This window comes from Centroberyx gerrardi, chromosome 14 (genome assembly GCF_048128805.1).
Source record: "Centroberyx gerrardi isolate f3 chromosome 14, fCenGer3.hap1.cur.20231027, whole genome shotgun sequence".
NCBI lineage: Eukaryota > Metazoa > Chordata > Actinopteri > Beryciformes > Berycidae > Centroberyx > Centroberyx gerrardi.
Genome location: NC_136010.1, coordinates 26,180,563 through 26,201,589, shown reverse-complemented (window position 1 = coordinate 26,201,589; position 21,027 = coordinate 26,180,563). Strand labels below are relative to the sequence as shown.

The window sequence follows — 21,027 nt, the reverse complement described above, 5'->3', positions numbered from 1 at the left end:
AGATCGCGTGGAGCAATTAGGGGCTGAGGGAACTGCTACACGCAGTTCTACGATTAAATAGTGAAAAAAAATAAAGTTTGTGGCGGTCAGTGCTGATATTGTGGCGGCCCGCCACAAAGTTTTCTATGTGTGGGAAACCCTGGAGGGGTAGAGCAGAGCGACGGGAGATTGTCCACTAGTTAATCGATCACGGATTATCGTCTCTCAGACGGATAAAAAAATAAAAATAAAAATAAAAAATGCTAAAATGGGTCGCCAAATATACTTTGGCGGCCGTTAATATACCTGGGCGGCCCGCCCAAGTAAAGTCTATGAGTGGGAAACACTGCAACACTAAGCTTTTTCCTCAGGCAGGACAAGGTCGTACTTTACTATGTGACTGTTCAATAAGAAACAGACACATTTGAATGAATTGAATTTTGCAAGTTTTTAAAGGTTGTCAAGTTGTGTCATTGTGTTTTGTGAATTTGTAATAGCTCAGAAACATCACAGCGACATATGTAAGCCTGGTATTGAAAGCAGAGTTAGTTTGACTGTACCTTGCATTGGATTCATGGTCGGTGTGTCTGTAGCTGGACTCATCCCATTGATGTTTGGTTCTATATTCCAGTTCAGGAATTGACAGAAATGCATTGATCTCCCACGTGTGAGACTCCACTCACTGGACAAGCTCCACGTTTCAGTGTGTGTGTGTATGTGTGTGATATGGGGAGGGTGTGAGAGAGAGAGAGAGAGAGAGAGAGAGAGAGAGAGAGAGATGTTGCTGGGGGGAAAAAGAGGGAATAAATTGTAGTTGAGAGCCGGTGGAGCGTCACTGCGAACACTTCAGAGAAGGAAATGTCAGTGACATTTAGCCGAGGCCCTGGTTTCTCAAGCCGTGCATGGGGTCACAAAATGGCTTGTGGACTTGCTAGTAGTGGGTCCGCATATGGTGAGAGTAGCAGTATGGTTTAATCAGGCCAGATCCCAGAGCAAGAAGTAAAATTTCTTGTTTGGTTGCCTACACTCTTAACAAAAATGTTTCTATATAGTACCAGAAAATGGTTTTGTATGCTAGTACCATCGCAGATCAGAGGGTTCTTTGAGTCATTACAGTTTTATATGGCAGTTTTAAGGCACAAAAATCCTTGTAGCAGACCAAGTTATTGATTGTTGTTTGGAAATATTGCATAAAGCATAAAACATATCCAAGGAAACAGTGGACAAGGCCCAAAATACATTAACCTGGATGTGCGAGCTTTAGCGAAATTGATTACATTTATTACAGGCAAATTAACCCACCTTATTTACGTTCATGTTATATTTCTGTTAGGCTCTCATTCTATTTACATTCCAAAAAGCTCAGTGTATACTTGAATTCACTTGAAGCACACTTGTTGAAATGCTCCGCAGGCCTTTGTTCACATCAAACCTGCCTACAGACTGGGAAGCTTCCTTTGTGCCAGTAGCTTAGTTCGCGGTGACGCAATGTAAACGGCATGGCTGTCGGCTTTCAATCCCCCCGTACTGTATTATATAAACTGTCCTGCGCTTGGATTCCTGCCCAGAGCACTTCACTGTATATACCATATGTCCCTCTACTTTCTCTCACCGCCTCTGCTTTGCAGCTGTAGAAAGAGAGTGAAAATAACATGCGAGATGAAACGGACTCTGTGCTCTCGCTTTAAGAACTATTTTGTCTGTCTTACAGTGTGTTTATTGCGTACACACTTCACACACACATCACTAGTGCGGTGCTTCAAGTCATACTAGGCCATCGCACTCTTCTGCGCTTCCTGTCCCTCTCTCCACTGTCAACCGTGTGAAAATCAACAAATTAGAAAGGCTGAATAGAAACAGCAAATTTTAATAAAATTTCCCCAATGCTGCAAAAAAGCGGAAATGTTTTGTGTATAAAGGAGTTATGCGATAAATAACCATGGAAATGCATTTGTCAAATAAATAATGATGGAGGCTTGGTTCAGTCTCAGTTCAAAAGTGGCTTTGAAATTTTGAAATGTTTGTAAAATATCAGTTGGTGTATTAGAATAATGCCAAGTGCATTTATTTGTTTTGGTTTTCAGACAGCATGAAATATGGCTGTTATGAGCTGACGCTAACAAACAATCACAACATGTCCAATACTAATCAATTTTCGAAAGACTCCCCAGTTTTGTTGTGGATTTCTTTTTTGTCCCCTTTGCTTCCTTTCTCTCTTCCTCCCTCCCTCCATTGCTTCCTTGCTTCATGCTTTCTGGCTTCCTTTTTTCCTCCTTCTATCCCTTCCTCCTTTCCCTCCCTCCCTTCCTTACTCCCTGCCTTAATTCCTTCATTCCTCCCTTCCTCCTCTTCTACCCCCCCCCCCCCCCCCTTCTCTGTCTCTCTCTCTCCTTGTCAGTCTGCCAGCAGCCTGGCGGTCTGCTCGTTTTCATCCTTTGCCTAGAAAACAAGGTCTAAAGTTCAGAGCTGCTGTTGTGCTGTGGATCGGCGGCAGTGGAGGGAAAGCAGAAGGAGGACAGGCGCGGGCCAAAATACATTTGAATATCGTCTCAAATAGTTGGAATTTTTATCTTGCCAGACACCACATTTCAGCCTCAAGTAGGGTTCCACTAATATAAGTTTTTGAAGGCGGATACTTCAATTTGTGGATTGCATGCTAACACTTGAGAATACAGTATGTCAAGTAATTGTGTGTATGTGTGTGTGTGTGTGTGTGTGTGTGTGTGTGTGTGTACCCCATCTTCTGTTTCTCATGCATTCAGAAAGTATTCAACTTTTGTCCAGGCTTTGAGGAGGTGATGAATGTGAGATCAGAGATAATTTAAATCAAGCACAACTTATCCTGTCTGACACATTTCTTGGCCAACAGCCTCAAACAGTGGACACTTGTGAGATGCAAGGCACACAAACTCTTTGTTTGTGTGTATGGACCCATATTGTGTTTTTTATGTTTTCATGTATTCAGAAGGTATTAAACTGCAGTTTGCCCAGGCCTGGAGGCATCTTTGTTACCGGGGATGTTGCAGGTTTTTCTTGCTGCTTTTAATCTGATGAGCGAGGGAATATAGTTTGATGGCCTAGTCATTTTCATGTTCCCACGTTCTGCTAGTGCTTACTGTACACCCACAGGGCTTGTGTGTGTGTGTGTGTGTGCGTGTGTGTGTGCGTGTGTGTGCGCGCATGTGAATTAATTTCATTAACATATTATCCGTTTGCACAGCTGGGTTATTCTGGGCTGTTCCCATGTTAGAATTTGTGTGCATATGTAATAGTGTGAGACAGAAGTGTGTGTGTGTCAATGTGTGTGTGTGCCTCAACCTGCATCAGTCAGATATAGGCTGCCCACCTGTATTTACCCCCAGCTCAACTCTCAACACACACACATACACGCACACACACACACACACAGTCAGGCACACCATACAATTAGCAGCATCTTCAGCACTTTCAATGTGTGTGTGTGTGTGTGTGTGTGTGAGGGAGATAAAACCTGTACTGGCTTTGCCGTGTGTGTTTTGAATGTGTGTGTTTGTACGTTGAAGAAAGGTGAAAGTTAAGCATCTTAGCATGAGAGCCTATGTTTATCCATAAGGCACTGCAATGGGGCAATTTGCTATGTGTGTGTGTGTGTATGTGTGAGAGACAGTTTGTGGTGTTACAGCCTTAATTCAAAAGCTGTATTCACTGCCAAAGGTGCTTCTGCAGATTATTGACTCCGGGGGTTGACTGCTTATTTGGTTTTCACTTTGTCACTATGGGGTATTTTGTTTAGATTGTGACCAAATTTCCATTTTGATTTCAGGCTGCAACACAGAATTCAGAAAAAGTCAAGGGAGTTTAATACCTTCTGATGGCGCTGCATATGTTTTTGAAAGAGGCTGCACATTTCAGTTGGAAAACCTGTTTATGCAAAAATGTAACCTTGGCTATGGGCATTGACTATCTGCTTTATGGGCGTGTGTGTAAGTGTGTGTCGTATTTATCTTGTTACTTGCATACAAGAAGCCAACAAGCTTGTTGTGTGTTTGTTTGAGAGCGATATGGTAAGTTTGTGAGCATCGAGAGCGCTTATCCAAAATGCGGTTGAGGCGTGGGGCAATTAATTGTGTGTGTGTGTGTGTGTGTGTGTGTGTGTGTATTTGTGTGTGTGTCAAGGGGTGCGCCACGTACCGACCAATCGCACCAGCGCGTCTCTATAGCATGGTTCTTGAGCCAATCGGGACACTCCATTAGTATCTTTCAAACAGACTTGGCACACACACACACACACACACAGACTCATACAAAGCCCACCACACTGTAAACAGTCAGAGCCCCCCTTCCCCGTAATGGCTTCTGGTTCGTTTGTTCGATGTGCGGGTGTCCGGTCGGATAAAATCAGCGCTCTCCTTCGTCCTTTTGCCCTTGTTTGATGTCCTGTGATCTACTGTATGTTACGGTACTGTACTGAAGCCTTTGGCAGTCACGGTAGCACCATAGTGTAGCGGGCATGTTACTAACACTCTTGTAAGTCTTGTGCTGTCTCCTGGATTACAAATGACTCAATTAGGCAGGGTTTATCTTGGTAACGTAATTGACACAACATGCATTTTTCACAGCCTCTAGGCTATATATGCTCTGAATTCAAATTTTCACTTATTTCATGCTGCATATGGTTTTTTCTAAGTCTCAGTATGTTGTACTGCTGCTAGTTCGCATGCCTTGAGTTCACTTTTATCCATACTTTTCATTCATACATTTCTACTTCACATTCCAGTGTTGAAATTGTGGGTTGCCTTATGTTAAACTACCCCACAATTTATATTCTATTTTTCTTTGCTGTATCCTGTTACTCTTTTGCTGCTGTAACGTCCCAATTTCCCCACAGGGATCTTTAATTAATCATCATTAATTTCATCTTATCTAATCATTTTTTCTCACCCCAATGCTGATTTTTGCAGGCTATTGTTTAGTCTAAACCCAACAAGATCTACTTGAGAGTATTTTGTTGAGCCTACCTGACATTGCAGGGACTTTATACATTGGCAACATAATACCTGTGGACCCTTTTTAATCTCTCCATGCGCCACCGTTGGGTACCGACTCAGATCAAGAGAAAAAAACACTCTGGCTTTGATCTGTGTGTCCCAAGTTTGGACCCACAGTAGCTTGTTCACATTCACGTTCTGCTCCTCCTCTCTGATTTCTTACCTTACCTTTGATGTCCAGTGATTTACGGGGCTGAACAGAAATCTACTATACAGAGCTTGAGTTATGACGCATCAAAGTAGAAATCCACCCTAAAACAGAATTCACCTGTGACTTTGGACTGTCTGGATAAGCGAGCACAAACAAGTCAAGCCCAAAGATGACAGAGCCAAGACTCTCTGGGTGACGTCAAATGTTGATCGAAACCGTCAAAGATCAAAGGCAGTCACCTGAAGAATCACACGGCGCGACCGTTTGGTTTTAGGGAGGTGGGATTTTGTGTGTGTGTGTGTGTGTTAAGCTGCAGCCTGGCCGCGGCTTTGTTGTGCCATACAGGACCAGAATTATGGCGGTTAGCTGTTCGTGAGGCCCACTGTGAGGCAGCTGGTGGTAAAAGTAGGCCATGCTCCCTGTTGCGTCGCCTATAGAGAGAACCCCTGTATACGCAATAGATTCCATTTCCTATGGCGCCCTCCTTTAGTGAGGCTAGACAACTAAGCAATACTGGATTACTGCTGAGCTTTGAACAGAAACGGTGTGTGTGTGTGTGAGAGAGAGAGAGAGAGAGAGAGAGAGAGATAGGGAGAGAGACAGAGCGAGAGAGAGAGGTCCTCTTTGAGTTTCACAACTTTTTGTCCACTGAAAAGGCAATATAGGTGAACAATGTTATGCCAGTGTTAAACCACTCTGACATGCTTATAAAGATATGTCCTTTGATGTTGATATGTCTTTTGCTTTGTGCATTATAGAGCTTTTTCTACCCATTTTAACACAGTGAATGGCCCTGTAGCCTAGATTGCATTAGATTTTTATTAAAATGCTTGCTTTATGCACAAACATTCACAGCATTGTATTTTATCGACCCTGCTTCTTCAACTATTCAACGTGGGGAGTCCAAACCTGTAACTCTAATAATCACAATGCCATGTGGCCCATTCCATTTAAAGCCCGTAGTATTTGTGTCTATGCAGTAAGGATCAGAGTTTAGCCCTCACAACAATACATTCCAATGCTTTTAATGCACAGTAGTAGTCGGAAATTTTCAAGGTTCAACTTTATTTGTCCTAGATGTGCAATTGGTTTTGCAGCCTGGCACAATTACAACAAAAAGTAGACATCAGAATAGTCAGAAAGGTATTTTACTGCTTCTGTCATTACTTACGCTCCTCAAGTCTGTACCTGCTTTGCTGTAAGAAGTTGTGGAATCAAAAGCTTTATTTCTATGCACTTTGTTCAGTTTGTCTTTTCAGTAAGGTAAAGTGATTTATTTTACGTGGCTTTGAAATGAAAATCTACATTCAACAATATTTTGTGTTAAAGGCTGCTCCAGTGACCTCAAAACCCCATTCACATGACTTGTACAAAGCTTGTTTGAAAAATTTCTAGTGATTTGTAAGATTGTTGGAGGCGGATTTAAAAAAAGAGGGTGTGATCCTCTTTCAAATCATAATGTGATACTTTATTATTCCCTGTAGGGATTCTCTTTTCTGTTGCCCCCTCCACAGGGAGGTCAGAGGTCAGGGTCAGATACAGAGCAGCAGCCCTGCAGCTGGCAGGGACTCAGTGACTTGCTCAGGGACAGTGCAGATGCATGCTGACACAGGGATTTGAACCTGGGTCTTCTGGTTGAAGGACAGGTTTTACCTCCAGGCCAGCCTGCTGCCAAGTTCAAACCACCCCACTTATTCTCCCCCTCTCTGTAAGCATATAATAACAGATAAAATGCCACTGATGCCTACATGATGCTAGATTAAGGGCGTGAGATACTGAAAACCAGTATGTTTAGCTCTGTGATCAGGTGACACGCATTCCTCTCTGCTAAACAAATAGCCTAGATATTTTAGTCTAATGTGGCATGTCTGGATACATGTTGAAGGGTGTACAAATTGAGTAATGTAAGACTTCACCAGCCCCATGATGATTGAAATAAAGGTTTTTGGTTGGTCTATGTCCGTAAAGCCAGGGGTCCCTGAAGGGGTTCCAGGGGGTTCCAGGGGGTCCCACAGCAAAATGACAATGGCTTAATTTCACTATAATTTAATTCACTAGAAATGATCCCAATTAGAGAATGCATAAGAATGTAATCATAGGTTTCAATCTCATCACTACCATCTTTACACAATTACGCAATTCAATACTAAATCCACAACAGAAATCTTCTCATATGCGGGACATTTGCGTTCCTCTTGTTTCCATCATGGCCAACCCTGCAGTATGTCTTCTATTAGTGCAGCATTGAGACAAAGTAGTAATTGTTCCAAACATTTTGTCCACAGAAGTGTGGCCCATGCAATGCGGCCCGTAGTGATGTTATCCGAGATCAATTACGCTTTTCTACCCAACAACATCAACAAGAGTCATTTGGGTCGACCTGTGGCTTCTGCATGCATTTCTCAGAGTGTGTGAAACAGCACATATGGGTAAAAGCCCACCAGATCTACATTAATCATCAGGCTTGGTCTCAGTATGGTAGTGACAAAATGCTCAATCATGGTGATGATGTTTGATGGCACTGGCGCTAGCTAATCAATACACTGATAAGTCCACCTCATGCTGTATTTAATGGAAAGTCTCACACGTGCTTACCAGAAAAACACACACAGGCCTGAAGCCCTGGCCTACCTACTGTACAGTACATACTAGTGCATACAGTGCATGCTAACTCTATTACGCAGCGTGCGGTGTGTTCCTCTTTCCTCCTCTCCAGGCAGGTGGTCTTGTTGTGTTAGCACCATATAGGCCCGTATAGGCCCCGCACACTGGAACATTAGATTTATGATGACAAGGAAGCACGGAGACAAACCCAGCACAGTAGTTTGATTGGCCTCCAAGGGGCACAGGAGGGGTTGCAGGAAAAGAGAAAGAGGAAAACCAGACAGACAGAAAGACACACAAGAGGACTACGTGTACCTTTTCACCGAGGTACAATGGTTTCTGTGTGTAACTCAGCCTATATGGGCGAAATTTGTCATTTCACTACAGTATTCTTTCCAGTGCAGTAATTATCTATGGAGCGTTTATTAGGGTTTGACCAACATGGGTTTTTGAAGGCAGGTGCCGATATGGATAGTTGTGTATTGTGTTAATATTATCTTTAAATAGTTTCAATTTGACCATTTCATGCCAAAATTGTATTCTTGTCATGGTGGAAAAGCCTCTGAAACAGCATTTAGACCATCATGCCTCCTCACTAAAACTCTCCATTGAAACCTATGAAATACTTTTTGCAGCTCTTTGGCAGGGTAACCCAGCTCACCTATTCAGTGGTAGGGGAAAAAATATTGAACAACAACACAAATTAAAAACAATTTTGCAAAGAAAATAAAACTTCAATGCAGATTTTACAGATTGTTTTTCTGTAGCTGTGGTCAGGGAGGAACCTCCATCATATCAGTAGTGGACGACACTGGCTGGCTGATATCCGATATTTAATATAGCTCAGCTTGATATATCAGTCTAACCCTAGTTATTATCAGTCTGTGTCATCACCATGAATGCGATGTGGGAATGGACTTTTATGATACACGTATACGATGCATTTCACAATTGGTAAAGTAGAATCTAAAACAACAAAAATGTGTTTTTCCTGTGGCCAACATGCTCCACTCCTGTAAGTTTCATGACCAAGACAGCTGCATTACAACATTGTGTTTTGAGGGCATAGAACTGTGATGGCCATTACAGGCTGGTCCTATAATGGCCATTATCCTGTTTGTGAGCTTGGATTGCGTTGCTGCTTTTAGAGAAGACTGGCCTTACTTTGATGCTTTTTTCACATGATGCTTATGTCAGGAATCAAAGGAGCCAACTGTGCTCCTTATGGATTCAGTAAGTAAATTTTCCCCTCCAGTGAACAATGTTTCCTCAGCATAATGTATGACAATGGTGTCTTATTGACAGCCTTGAGGGGCTCGCTGTTCACATGCTATAGACGAGCTTATAAATGTCAACATGGCTCCGCGGTACACGACCCTTCTCCTCGCCTCCTCAGAGAGGGAAAATAACATCAACATCAACCACGGCAGACACAGCAACTCCGCTGTAATCCAGCCTGATTATCCCTCTTGCTAAATGTTTCATCTGTTGACATCAGATGTCACTTGTAGCCAGCGCTGCGTAGTGCTCATAAATGACATGGGCAAATGTGTTTGTACAGCTGAGGATAGAGGGTGAGATTAGAGAGAGCGAGGGAGAGATAAATAGTGAGAGAGTGAAGCAGGCGGGGAAGGAGGAGAAGGGATGGAAGGGGAGAGATCGGGGAAAAAAGCAGGGGAGGATGCAAGGACTGGTGTTGCCATGATACCAGAATTTTGACTTTGTTGCCAATACTAACATATTATTATTGGACTGTTTAACACTGTCATGTTTTCAGCTGTTTGACTCTTCTTCTTCTTCTTCTTCTCCTTCTCCTTCTCCTTCTTCTTCTTCTAACTATTCCAGTCCACACGTATACACCCTCTGGAGGTGAAGTTGTACTCGTTTGGTGAAAGTTTACAAGATTCAGTAATTCAGTCTTTCACAACAGCATTGAAACGTCAGTTGTCGTGTCAACACCAGCGAGGACTGTAGGAGCAGTGGGTGACAGCAGTCATAAGACTATAGCAGGGTATGTGAGGTGAATGGCAGTGGCCTAGCTTGACTAAACAACACAGTCAGTCCACTTGTACAACGTAAACAGGCCTTCCAGGGACAGTCAGCTGGTTCGCCCTGATCCCCACAGAGTTCTTCAACTTGTTTGTTGAATCAGTTACATACTGTATCCCAGTTTTGTAACACAACTTTTACTTCATTTTATCAATTAGATACTGCTCAGTAAAGACGAAGCATGATAAGTAGAAAATGATTTTCTCAAGTGCTGTAAACCGCGATGAAGTTTGATAGCGTCCGGGTATAAAGGAATGAAGTGTGTCAACTCTTATTCGTTGACCTGAATTTACCTCTTGATACCGATAGCGCTCTATGTGTGTGTGTGTGTGTGTGTGTGTGCAGTGGTGTGTGTATCTCCATTTCTGTCTCTAGGACACAGTGATGGCCTGCCCAGGGAATTGTAGCCGTTTAACACATATTTAATGAAATCAGTTCTCTCCAGTGTGGATATCTTCAGATGATTTGATTAAATTGGATCCATGAAGAATCCATTATCCACAGGTCACAGCTGTTTTGTCCGGCAACACTCTCTCTTTCATCTCTCACTCAATTCAATTGCGTTCAATTCAGTTTGCTCTATTGGCATGAATATCAGATGAATGGTGTTGCCAAAGCATCTAAATACAAATGAAAAAATACCTTGTACATAACAAACTTCTAACATTTAAATTCCTAGTAAACAAAATTAAATGGGGAGTGGCAGCAGGTTTTAGAAAGAACAAATCAGTGTAACCCTTGATTACAATCTAGTTATCTCCTATCTGTACAAATTCAACATGTTTGAATTGGCTCGACTGTACATTTACAATCTTGCCAAAGCAGGAATGTTGTAAAACTAGACAATACAAAAACGAATACGACTTAACATAACCATTAAGACATAATACAATATTCAATACTAATATACTCTCTCTCTCTGTCTCTCTCTCTCTCTCTCTCTCTCTCTGATAAACACACTCTCTTTCTGCATGCATGCATCTCTATCTTGTTATCCCTGCCTCCAGTCTCTTAGAGAGAAAAACATGCTGATGGCTTGTTCTCAGAAAATAGATGTTGGGAAAAGCGATGTATTGAGAAAGTGTGTGTGTGAGAAAAAGAGGGCAGGGGGTGTTTATGTGGGAGAGAGAGAGAGAGTTTAGGAGAGATGCAGTTGTTTACACATCCACCTGTTTGGTCAAAAAATTCCACCCCTTTTTCTCTGCCTATTAATCATCATGGGTATAAATAATTAAAAATGCTAATTATCTAGCGGTGTTGTAAGTGAGAGAAAACAGATAATGCAAAAAAAGAGAGAGAAGAGTGACATCGATGGAGAAATAACAATAGGTTTTGTTAATCACAGACCTGGAGGCTAATGGTCCCGCTGTTAATCATCGCTATTAATGAAAACGCAGCTTGTGTTGGTGTTGTTGTTGTGGCTCTATTGATCCTCTGGATGCGTCTCCACCTCCGTCCCTCTCCAACTCTTTCATTATTCATCTCCTGCTGCACCTGAAAAAACACAAAATTTGTGTTTTTTTTCTGACACTATGAATAATGGGGTATGTGTGTGTGTGTGTGTGTGTGTGTGTGTGTGTGTGTGTGTGTGTGTGCGTGTGTGTGTGTGTGCACGCATGTTCATCCTGTTGATCACCCTCTCCATCTGCCCCAACACACACTGTAACCTCGAATCACCAGTATGTTTGTGAATGAGACAAGCCCGCGTAGTTACATGTGAACCACACACACACACACACACGCGCACACACACAGACAAATGGTGTAGCTGTTCAACAGGCAGTAGAATGAAGCTTTGGCTGCTTGGTGGAATTGGTTTCTGCTTGTGAGGCTCAAAACTGTACATTAACAAAAGAGCTGTGACATTCACAAGTCTGGAAGTTTTGTAAGCCTCCAGCGATTCAGTTTCCTCCTGAAACTAAATATTGTTGCACATCGGTGGAAGCCAAAACTCTGCTTAGTGGCTCATATTGTATTCGTTGCCCGACGATTCAGCCTACCGAACAATTTCCCCCCTCCTAACCACAGGTTTCCGAAGCCAAGTCTTGAAGGAGTGAGGGAATGTTGCAGCAGTGGCCAGACCCAACACACAATGAGGCAAATAATGTGGTAGTTAGAGGTTAGAGGGTAGCTGAAGGTTCGAATCCCCCGGGGCCAGCTGGGAAGACTGTGGTTGTACCGGGCAGCTCCCAGTGGCCGACAGTAGAAGACTGTGGTTGTACTGGGCAGCTCCCAGGTGTGGAAGAATCAAAAGCACAAATAAGTTACTCACTTTAGTTGTAATTTTCAAAATCTGGCAGTCGGCCATAATTTACTGCTGTACCACCATCTTGGACGAAACCAGCTGAGCTGGGATTGGCTCTGGTGTTTCAATACATCACTTCTGATTGGTGGAACTGACTACAGGCGAATGTTACATCACTTCTGATTGTCTGAGCTAACTACAGGCTAGCATTCCATTACTTCTGATTGGTGGGACTCACTACAGGCTGTATACCCATAATGCTACTGATGTGGCAGGAACAAACTATATTAGAAGAACAGAGAATTTGTAGTGAAAACTGTTTTTCAGCTGTGCTCTAATCAGAAGGCTGCATCGATTTCTTATGTATTTCGGTGACTCCAACTGGAAGCATTAGGAATTGTTTGTGCCTTAGTCATTCAAGTGGTCTATCTAAAACAGACAGGTCCGACTGCATTAACATTTCAGGCATTCAGCTGGTGCTCTTATCCAATAAAACTTTTCTTTGCCTGTAGAATGATCGTGTAGGAAATTGTTTTCTTCAAGACAGAAGCATAAGGAGGAGGATTCATTGAGGGAATCAGTGTTTGTGAAAACTAGATTTACTTACTCAAAATTAAGTTTGGTTTCTGTTTGCTCTGTTTACATGATAGAAATGGTGTTCCTGCAAGTCTTTTTCACTCACATGCGAGAATCTGTTTGGGTTTTGGGACTCACCTGTTGGTAGTTACACTGTGAGAACCAGCGTCTCTGTTTTGAGAAACGTTTGTGCTTTGGTCTGTGTATGTCCTGGTTTCCTGGTGTAGTGCGTTCTGGGTAATGGGACTGATGCTTCACAGCCAGAAGCTCCTGGCTCGTGTGTGTGTGTCTGTGTGTGTGTGCATGTGTGTGTGTGTGTGTGTGTTTTCCTGGCAACCGATGCAGAAGCTTCAACTAGCCGAGAGGTAATGAGAGCTAATGGAGTCTGACGATGTTTGCTTCCATCTCTCTCTCTCTCTCTCTCCCTCCCACCTGATTCCTCTCATCCCTCCTTCATTATTTCTATCTCTCGCTGTCCCTCTCTTGTCCTCGCTCTCTCTCTCCGTTAATTCCCCCTATCCCGTTGTCCTCGTTTGACATCTGAGTCCTACTTCTATGCGTGTCGACTCCTCGCCGGCTATATTTTGCGGCCACGTGACTGTTTTCCCTGCTGTGCCTATGTTCGCTGCATTTACCCCCTCCTCCGTTTGTCCTCATTCGGTTTTCTTCTCCTCATCTGCTCTCATGGCTTCTCCCCCTCTCTCTCTCTCTCGCACATAGGATTGCATACGTAGATTTACATATAGGCCCACATGTCTTTTATTCAAGGAAATCACATCCCAGGACCTTCTAGTCCTATGTTTGTTGCGTTGCCTCTCTGTCTCTATCTGTCTTTTTCTATCTCTCTGTAATCTTCTGACTCTTTTTTTTTATTTTACCCCCCACCTCTCTCTCTCTCTCTCTCTCTCTCTCTCGACTGAGTTCATTTCAATCTAGTACAATTCAATTCAAATTTGCATTATAGGCATGAAAGGAAGGTAATCATCAGTTCCTGTAATATTACAAGTCTGAAAAAGAAAATCCAATTTAATTATCTGACATAAAATACATGTTAAAAGTATTAAAATGTCTTTTTGCCATTTAATGACAGGTTTCTTTCTGCTAAATGTCCACTCTTAGATTACCACAGAACAGGGTGTGTAGTGGACTTAATGTCCCTTAATTCATTTACTGCCGTCCTTTTTCTTATTCTGCTGATTTATAGTTTAAGAACTTTCATCAGCTGTGTTCAGTTTTTTTTTTTGGTATTTTGGTTTTCAAATTGGACTTAAATTCAATTCCAGCAAGCATTACACAGATCTTAAAAAGACTTAGCCTTGGCTTTCTCAAAGCTGCAGATACGCTTTATTAAGAGATGATTCATATAATAATTCAATAAAAATCAATATCAGTGTTATCGGAAATAACAGAATACTGAAATGTTCAATAAGACTTCTTTCTCTGTCTCTCTCTCTCTCTCTCTGTCTCTCTCTCTCTCTCGCTCTCTCTCCCTCCCTCCCTGTTGTTTTCTTACATAGGGCCGGTTCAGTCTGGTCCGTGCAGCTGAACAGAAACTATTTGGAAGATGATTTAAGAACCCAACCAGTGTCAGTTTGTCAGTCCTATACTGTACACAGACTGCACAGGCCCCGGGGCTTTTTATTAAAGGATCACCACCACTGTAACCCGCTGATCCTACTTACTGTATATGTTTTTTTACATCCTCCATCATCCCTCCCTCTCCTCTCTCCTTATTTGACTTTGTTAAAGCAGCATAATCAGTTCAACCAGAGTTAAGACAGAGGTAGTTTTGGTACACGCTGAAATGGATTAGTTTGCTTACAGTGGGCCTGTCGGTGTGTGTTACTCCACTGCTGTTTATTTCATAGGGGACAGCCAGATGGTGTGTGTGTCTGTGCGGACGAATGGGCGCTGAGGAGAATATTTCATCTCGGCGGGATTAAATGTATCGGCCATTTCTCAGCCCTTTGGCAAATGGCCCTCTTTCAGTCATTAATTCTCTCTCCCATTAGCGTTGTGTTTGCTGCTTTTGCGAAGCAATGTCGCCATTCCGATTAGGACTAGTCTGGACTCTGTGTGTGTGTGTGTGTGTGTGTACCTGTGTGTGCTGAGTCATTTAGCCAATGGCGGCGAGATGCAGAGTGTTCCTGTCAATGCCTTTTGCTAAATATGCTAATAGCCCAACACCTGTCTGTATAAAGAGAGGGAAACACACACCTCCCCAGCAAGCATCACACACACACTCAAACACGGGGGGAAGCAAACTGCTTTTCGAGGTTCTTGTCAAGGTAGGACAGCGGCAGGATTCTTGGATGTACACACACACACACACACGCACACACACACACACACACACACACACACACACAGTCACTCAATGTATCTACCCATGTCCCTAACCGCAATATCTTTTCTCTGATGTTAGCGAAACGCCGAACGCATGCTCACGATTCTTCTCTCGCAAACACATGACGGATCAGCAGTTTTTTGCGCTTGCACCACTTCTATGGGATCACTGTGAGGAAAACTACCTCTAACCGCTCTCTCTCTGTCTCTCTCACTCTCTGTCCAGTGATGGAGCCCATGACGGTGACGACGTCGGTGGTCGGACCGGAGGAGTTCGACCGGAACGCCCCGCGGATCTGCGGCGTCTGCGGCGACAAGGCCACCGGCTTCCACTTCAACGCCATGACCTGCGAGGGCTGCAAGGGCTTCTTCAGGTGGGTGTGGCGGCTCGGTCGTGCCTGACTCCACATGCGTGTGTGTGTGTGTGTGTGTGTGTATATGGATATGTATGTATATGGCTAAACTGCAGTCCATTTCGCTTCCTCTCTTCTTGGGAGTGTTTCAGTCTAGTGGGTAATGAAAGTGTCTGTGTGTGTCTTTTTGTGTGTGTGTGTGTTACTTTTGAGTGTCAGGCATTATTGGCAGCCTGGTAGTGTGGAGGAGGTGAGATTGTCCAGGTTTGATTTGTTTATATGTGTGTGTGTGTGTGTGTGTGTGTGTGTACACTGATTGCAAACTGAGCTGATACAGTGTTGCTGCAGGAGCTTGAATGTAATTACGATGAGATTACATCTTTGTGTCCTTTTGTCTCTCTCTCTGTCTCTCTCTCTCTCTCTCTCTCTCTCTCTCTCTCTCTCTCTCTCTCCCACTCACACTCACTCACTCACTCACTCACTCACTCACTCACTCACTCACTCACTCATTCACACAATGCTTTGTTGATTGTTGGTTGTTTGTTGTGTGCTGTGTCTGCTGTTAATGTCTTTAATGATGCTGCTTTCCTGGCCAGGACTGTATTGAAAGAGAGATTTGTACTATCTATGGGACTACCTGGGTCAAATTAAGGTGAAGTGTATGTTAGTGGGTGAAAACCTTCTTACTCTACTTTTGGAATTTTTTCGCACTCTTACTGGAGCTGAAATTGACACAAGGCATCATCTCCCTTGTGAATTCTGAAAAAGTCCTTTTTGTTTTTAAATTGGCCTTATTTTCAAATCCAGGCAGAATTAAAGAGGTTGTAAACTTGGCTTTCTTAAACCTGCAGATACCCAGTGACCCTGTTTCATGCACATTGGGCTTTTGATACCTTTAAAAACCCACATTTTATAACTTCAAAAATATTTTCTTTGTTCCTAACGATACATTTTTTGGAGGTACATGTTTTTTGCCCAATATCGGGGATATGTAAATACACACTGGCCAGGCTGTGCTGCTTTTTCCTAAATGGTTTGCCCTATAAATATTATTCATTTATTTCTTCAAAGGCGTGTTTGTTTTTATTGACTGCCTGATGTCAATATACACTGAGGTTGATGTATTATGTGTTTTTCTGTATCGCTGCATGACCACACAGGTAATGTTTGTATTTCAGAACAAGATAGATTCAGTGGAACTCTTAACCTTATTTTTCCTCTCTCTCTCTCTCTCTCTCTCTCTCTCTCTCTCTCTCTCTCTCTCTCTCTCTCTCCCTCATTCTCTCTCTTATTCCCCTTCTCTTTTTTCTTACTCTCAGTCTGTCTCTACTTTCTGTCTAACTCTGCCGTTTTTTCAGCATGAATTCCTACTTGTTTGTACTGTCCTCCAGACGCACGACAAAGCTTAAAGGCACTTTCCCTTCCACCAAATAGTACATTTGAATATGAATAGGATGACCCGATTGAAATGAAGTTGAATTAAAAGTGTAAATGTTTAAAAAATCTTTTTGCATATAAAAAGTATTCATTCAAAGGAGCATGAAGCTGCATCATCACTAAGGAAAACCGATTATACATTAGATTTGTTAATAAAGTTTTTGTTTAATGTGATTATTTTGACCCCCTGCAGGCGCAGCATGAAGCGTAAAGCCACCTTCACCTGTCCCTTCAACGGAAGCTGCACCATCACCAAGGACAACCGCCGCCACTGCCAGGCCTGCCGCCTCAAACGCTGCATCGACATCGGCATGATGAAAGAGTGTGAGTTGACCTCTCTGACCTCTGACACGCTCGCTGTAATAAATAGATAGAAAATAGAAAAAAAAAAATAATAATAGGTTGTTTCTGTTCAGCTTCTCTAATTGGACTCTAATTCGCTATTGACTCACTCACTTTTTCATTTGCGTTTCCAAACAGTTTATCTTGGGGTGGAGCAGCAGTTAAGCCACAGTAGGGCAGCTGGCTGTAACTGTGGCTGCTGTATCTCAGTTTTCTGGTAGAAAAATGTAGGAATCCCAACTTCATACACATATTGTCCTTTCCCATGTTTGTGTATGGGCACGCTCAAATGTTTTCTAGCCGATATCCGCTGAAGTAGGTGCTTTCTTTATTAGACTGAAAACAATTCAAATGACTGGCAAAGTTATTTGGTGTGAGACCTTGAGATAGACGCTGAAGGCACGAGTCCAACTCCAGATGTTGGAGTGTTTACAACTTTGCATGACGGAGTGTGAATTGTCTGCACCATTATATTGACATATTAACATTCTAATGAATTACTAGCTGATGTTTTTTTTTATAAACATGTTATTGAGAAACAACTGTGGAATCAGCTGCTAATCGGCCAGTAATTTGGCCTCATGGTCTTTTAGGTGAGCAGCTGGTAGCAGCAATAACACCAGCCTGCGAGCGGGCTCGCCTGCTAATTTGCCTGATAATGGCTGATAACTAATCTAATCCATGTGATTTAAAATCCATAGATGGGTGTCAAAGTTTATTCATTTTAATCCTTGTTTAAGCAAACTAGTTGACACAGTCTAGTATGCGGAGTACTGGGAAAGATTCCAGGCCACAGAGGGATTTTAACTGCAAAAACAAGAGGATAGCACTTCCCTCTCAGTAACCAGCAGATTTGAACTAGCAACCTTGTGCACTGCAAAAATGTGCATCTTCACAAGCTTAGTCTAGTGTTGAGTCTTGAGATCCTGTTTTCCTTAAACCAAGTGGAAAACTCTGGCGGTGGGCTGAGCTAATTTTACTTGTTTCCAGTGCAATTTCACCTGCTTCGACAATTAAGAAAATTCTTAAAACAAGTTGCATTTCATGGGAAACAAGTTGAATTATCTCACCCCATTGGCTTGGCAGATGTTTTTACTTACATTAGATTTTAAGACTCAGTACAAGACTAAATGACTTGTTAAGATGGATACTTTTTGTTTCTGTAACCTTAAGTATAGATCAGTGCAAGACATATTTAATATCCAGTCTTCTTTTTGCTGGTATCTGAAAGGAATGTGTGAGATGCTTCGTCTGATTATCAACATATTGCGACCAGACGAAAGTTGTAAAATGTGTCTGCTGCTGTCTGTGGTGGAAAATACTGTAGCTCTTTGATGTACATGAGTATTGGCACGGCAGTAGAATGAAGCTACTGTATGAAACGGATGAAAAAGAGCATTATGTCCCTTGCTACATGTAAACGATTGCTGAGGGTAATAGTAGTTAAGGCAGCATCTAACATTATCATTATCTTTTGATGTGATTCATTGATGCCTCCGGGGTGGAGTCAGTGTCAGGCCACCCTCTGAAAATTATCATCATCATCAGCAAGCACACAGACAAGATAAATGAGGGGTTTCTTTTCCAAACACTATATATCCATTTTGAAAAACAATCATTACCCAAAGTTCATCATTCAGTATCTCTGAATTATAGAGGATCCAGTGAGTAAAAGTGTCATTTTATCCAACGACGACTTAAATCGCCTACTGTCATTTAAAAAAATATCAAACCTTCATATGCCAAATGTTTTTAAAGGCTGTACCGTCTAATTTGAAACTGAAATGATTTAATTTGCATTGATCAAAAATCCTTTAAGTGCAGATTAGTTTCTATAAGGCTTTTATGTTAAGATTAAAATGAAGATGCAAGATCTAAAGAACGACCATAGAGCTAAAACATTTCCACCAACCTGCCCGCATCATTTATTAGCGTGTGTGTAATGTGCGTCTGTGTGTGTTTGCGCTATCTCTTATATATTAGCGCAGGCAAATGTCAGGAGAGATTAGCGGCAGGTTGGCTGGCGCTAGCAGCAAACTGGTTTCCTGCTTGAATAGCATTTAATCTAATATTTATAGATATCCGGCAGCAGCAGCCAGTAGAATCTGTGGCAAGGCGTAAATTGATCTGATTTACAATGTGGGGGTAGACAATAGCGGATATGCATAAAGGCAGGCTGCACCATATGTCAGGTACAGGCTTGGTTCGAATAGTAGCTGCAAGTAATTGTTAGTGTTTGTTTTATCCTGCTTGGAATACCAGATGGGTGGGGTTTACCGGATCAGGTTAATTCAGATGGTGTGGAAGTGTACTAATATGACTTTCAAATGCTTTCTTGTGAGTGTCTGAACTAACTGGAACTCACTGGACTGTCTCATGTATCTGAAATACTGTTTGACCCAGGTCTGGTCTTGTCACAGTATGTTGGTTATGGAAAACTAGCAGCGCTTTGAGGAGGGAAGAAGGAGACGTCACTCCGCCCCTTGTTAACACAAACTGACACCTCGTAGCAGCCGATAATGTAATAACTGACAGATAATGTGATTACTTGTCAAAATCTAAATCTAAATGGGTTGAAAATGTAATAAAACTAACAACTTGTAAGATGAAGAAGAAGAAATCTGCTTCTATAGAATTATAACGTGTGAGTGTAATGAGAAAGTATTGGAAGATGACAAGAAGAGAATGAAAAGAAGCAAGGAAGGAAGGAAGGGGGGGGGGAGGTTAAAGCACCGTTCAACAATGGCTCTCTTTCTCCAAAGAGTCGCACAATAGTCTGGCCCACATTTCATTCACAAACACACTGTGTGTGTGTGTGTGTGTGTGTGTGAGAGAGAGAGACAGAGAGAGAGAGAGAGAGAGAGATGCAGGGCAGAGGTCAGACCGCTGTTAGCCACCATGTCGACCATAAACAGTCACAAGCCTCTATGAACCCCAGTGCACAGTCTACATTCCACATGATACTGGCTTTTATTTCTTTGAGAAAAGATGGAAAAAGAGAAAGAGGGAGAGGAACAGAGAGAGAGAGAGAGAGAGAGGGAGAGAAAGACCCTCAGCAGTATAAAATGGTCTCTTTGTTTCTCCCAGCTAGTGTGATGCCTGTAGGCCACTGGGTCATGGGTGAAGGAAGGCAACTGCACACACAGTTCAGTACTACAGCTGGCCTGGTTGTCTCTGCAGTGTGTGTGTGTGTTTGTCTGTGCGTGTGTAGCTGTCTACAAGCATGATTGCATATGTGGATGCTACTGTATTTATTTATTATCTATTTTATGTGTTTGCATCTCTATGTGTTTGTGTGTGTGTGTGTGTGTGTGTGTGATTGTCTATTTCTGTGTGTGCGTGTGGGTGCATAATGTGGCCAGTGTCTGTGCATGTCCTTATTAATATTTTGCGTGTGTGTTCATGTGGATATAATAACATAGCCAGTGTGCCCTAAAAAAAATACATGCTGAGGCGAGGGTGAGGGTGTGGCACCGAGCTTGACCTCTGATTGATAGAAAGATACCAGCCTCACAGCCAATCATAGAGCCTCAGTTCCTTAGCTGCGGTTAGTACTGAACACAGACACACACACACACATACACACACACACACTGGCATGTGGAATGTTATAGATAAATACTTATGTAGGTTCATGAGTCTGCCCTAGTTTTCTGTGTGTTAGTGTGTGTGTGTGGGAGGGGGTGCTTTTGGAATTTGCCTTTGGTCATATGACATCTATAGGTTGCTCATATGACAGACCACTGACACACACACACACACACACACACACACACAGGATTTGTGCATATCTCTACATGCGGTTGTTTTTATGAGTGTGTTCCTAACCATACCTTCTTCCTTGTGGGTCTTAGTCTCACTGTGACTCTGTCTTGTGACCACGCTGTAAAAAAATGTATCCAGTCTTCATTTCCGGAT

General features: G+C 42.5%; 1 protein-coding gene across 1 annotated transcript in view; it reads left to right on the top strand.

Annotated features, from left to right (window-relative positions):
• LOC139923163 (vitamin D3 receptor A) overlaps nucleotides 1-21,027 on the top strand; it is a 77,328-nt gene that overhangs the window by 38,518 nt on the left and 17,783 nt on the right. Inside the window, exons 3-4 of the mRNA XM_078288290.1 lie at nucleotides 15,204-15,351; nucleotides 16,961-17,091. Of these exons, the coding sequence (XP_078144416.1) occupies nucleotides 15,206-15,351; nucleotides 16,961-17,091 (277 nt within the window). The 5' untranslated portion in view covers nucleotides 15,204-15,205. The remainder of the gene's footprint in view (nucleotides 1-15,203; nucleotides 15,352-16,960; nucleotides 17,092-21,027) is intronic.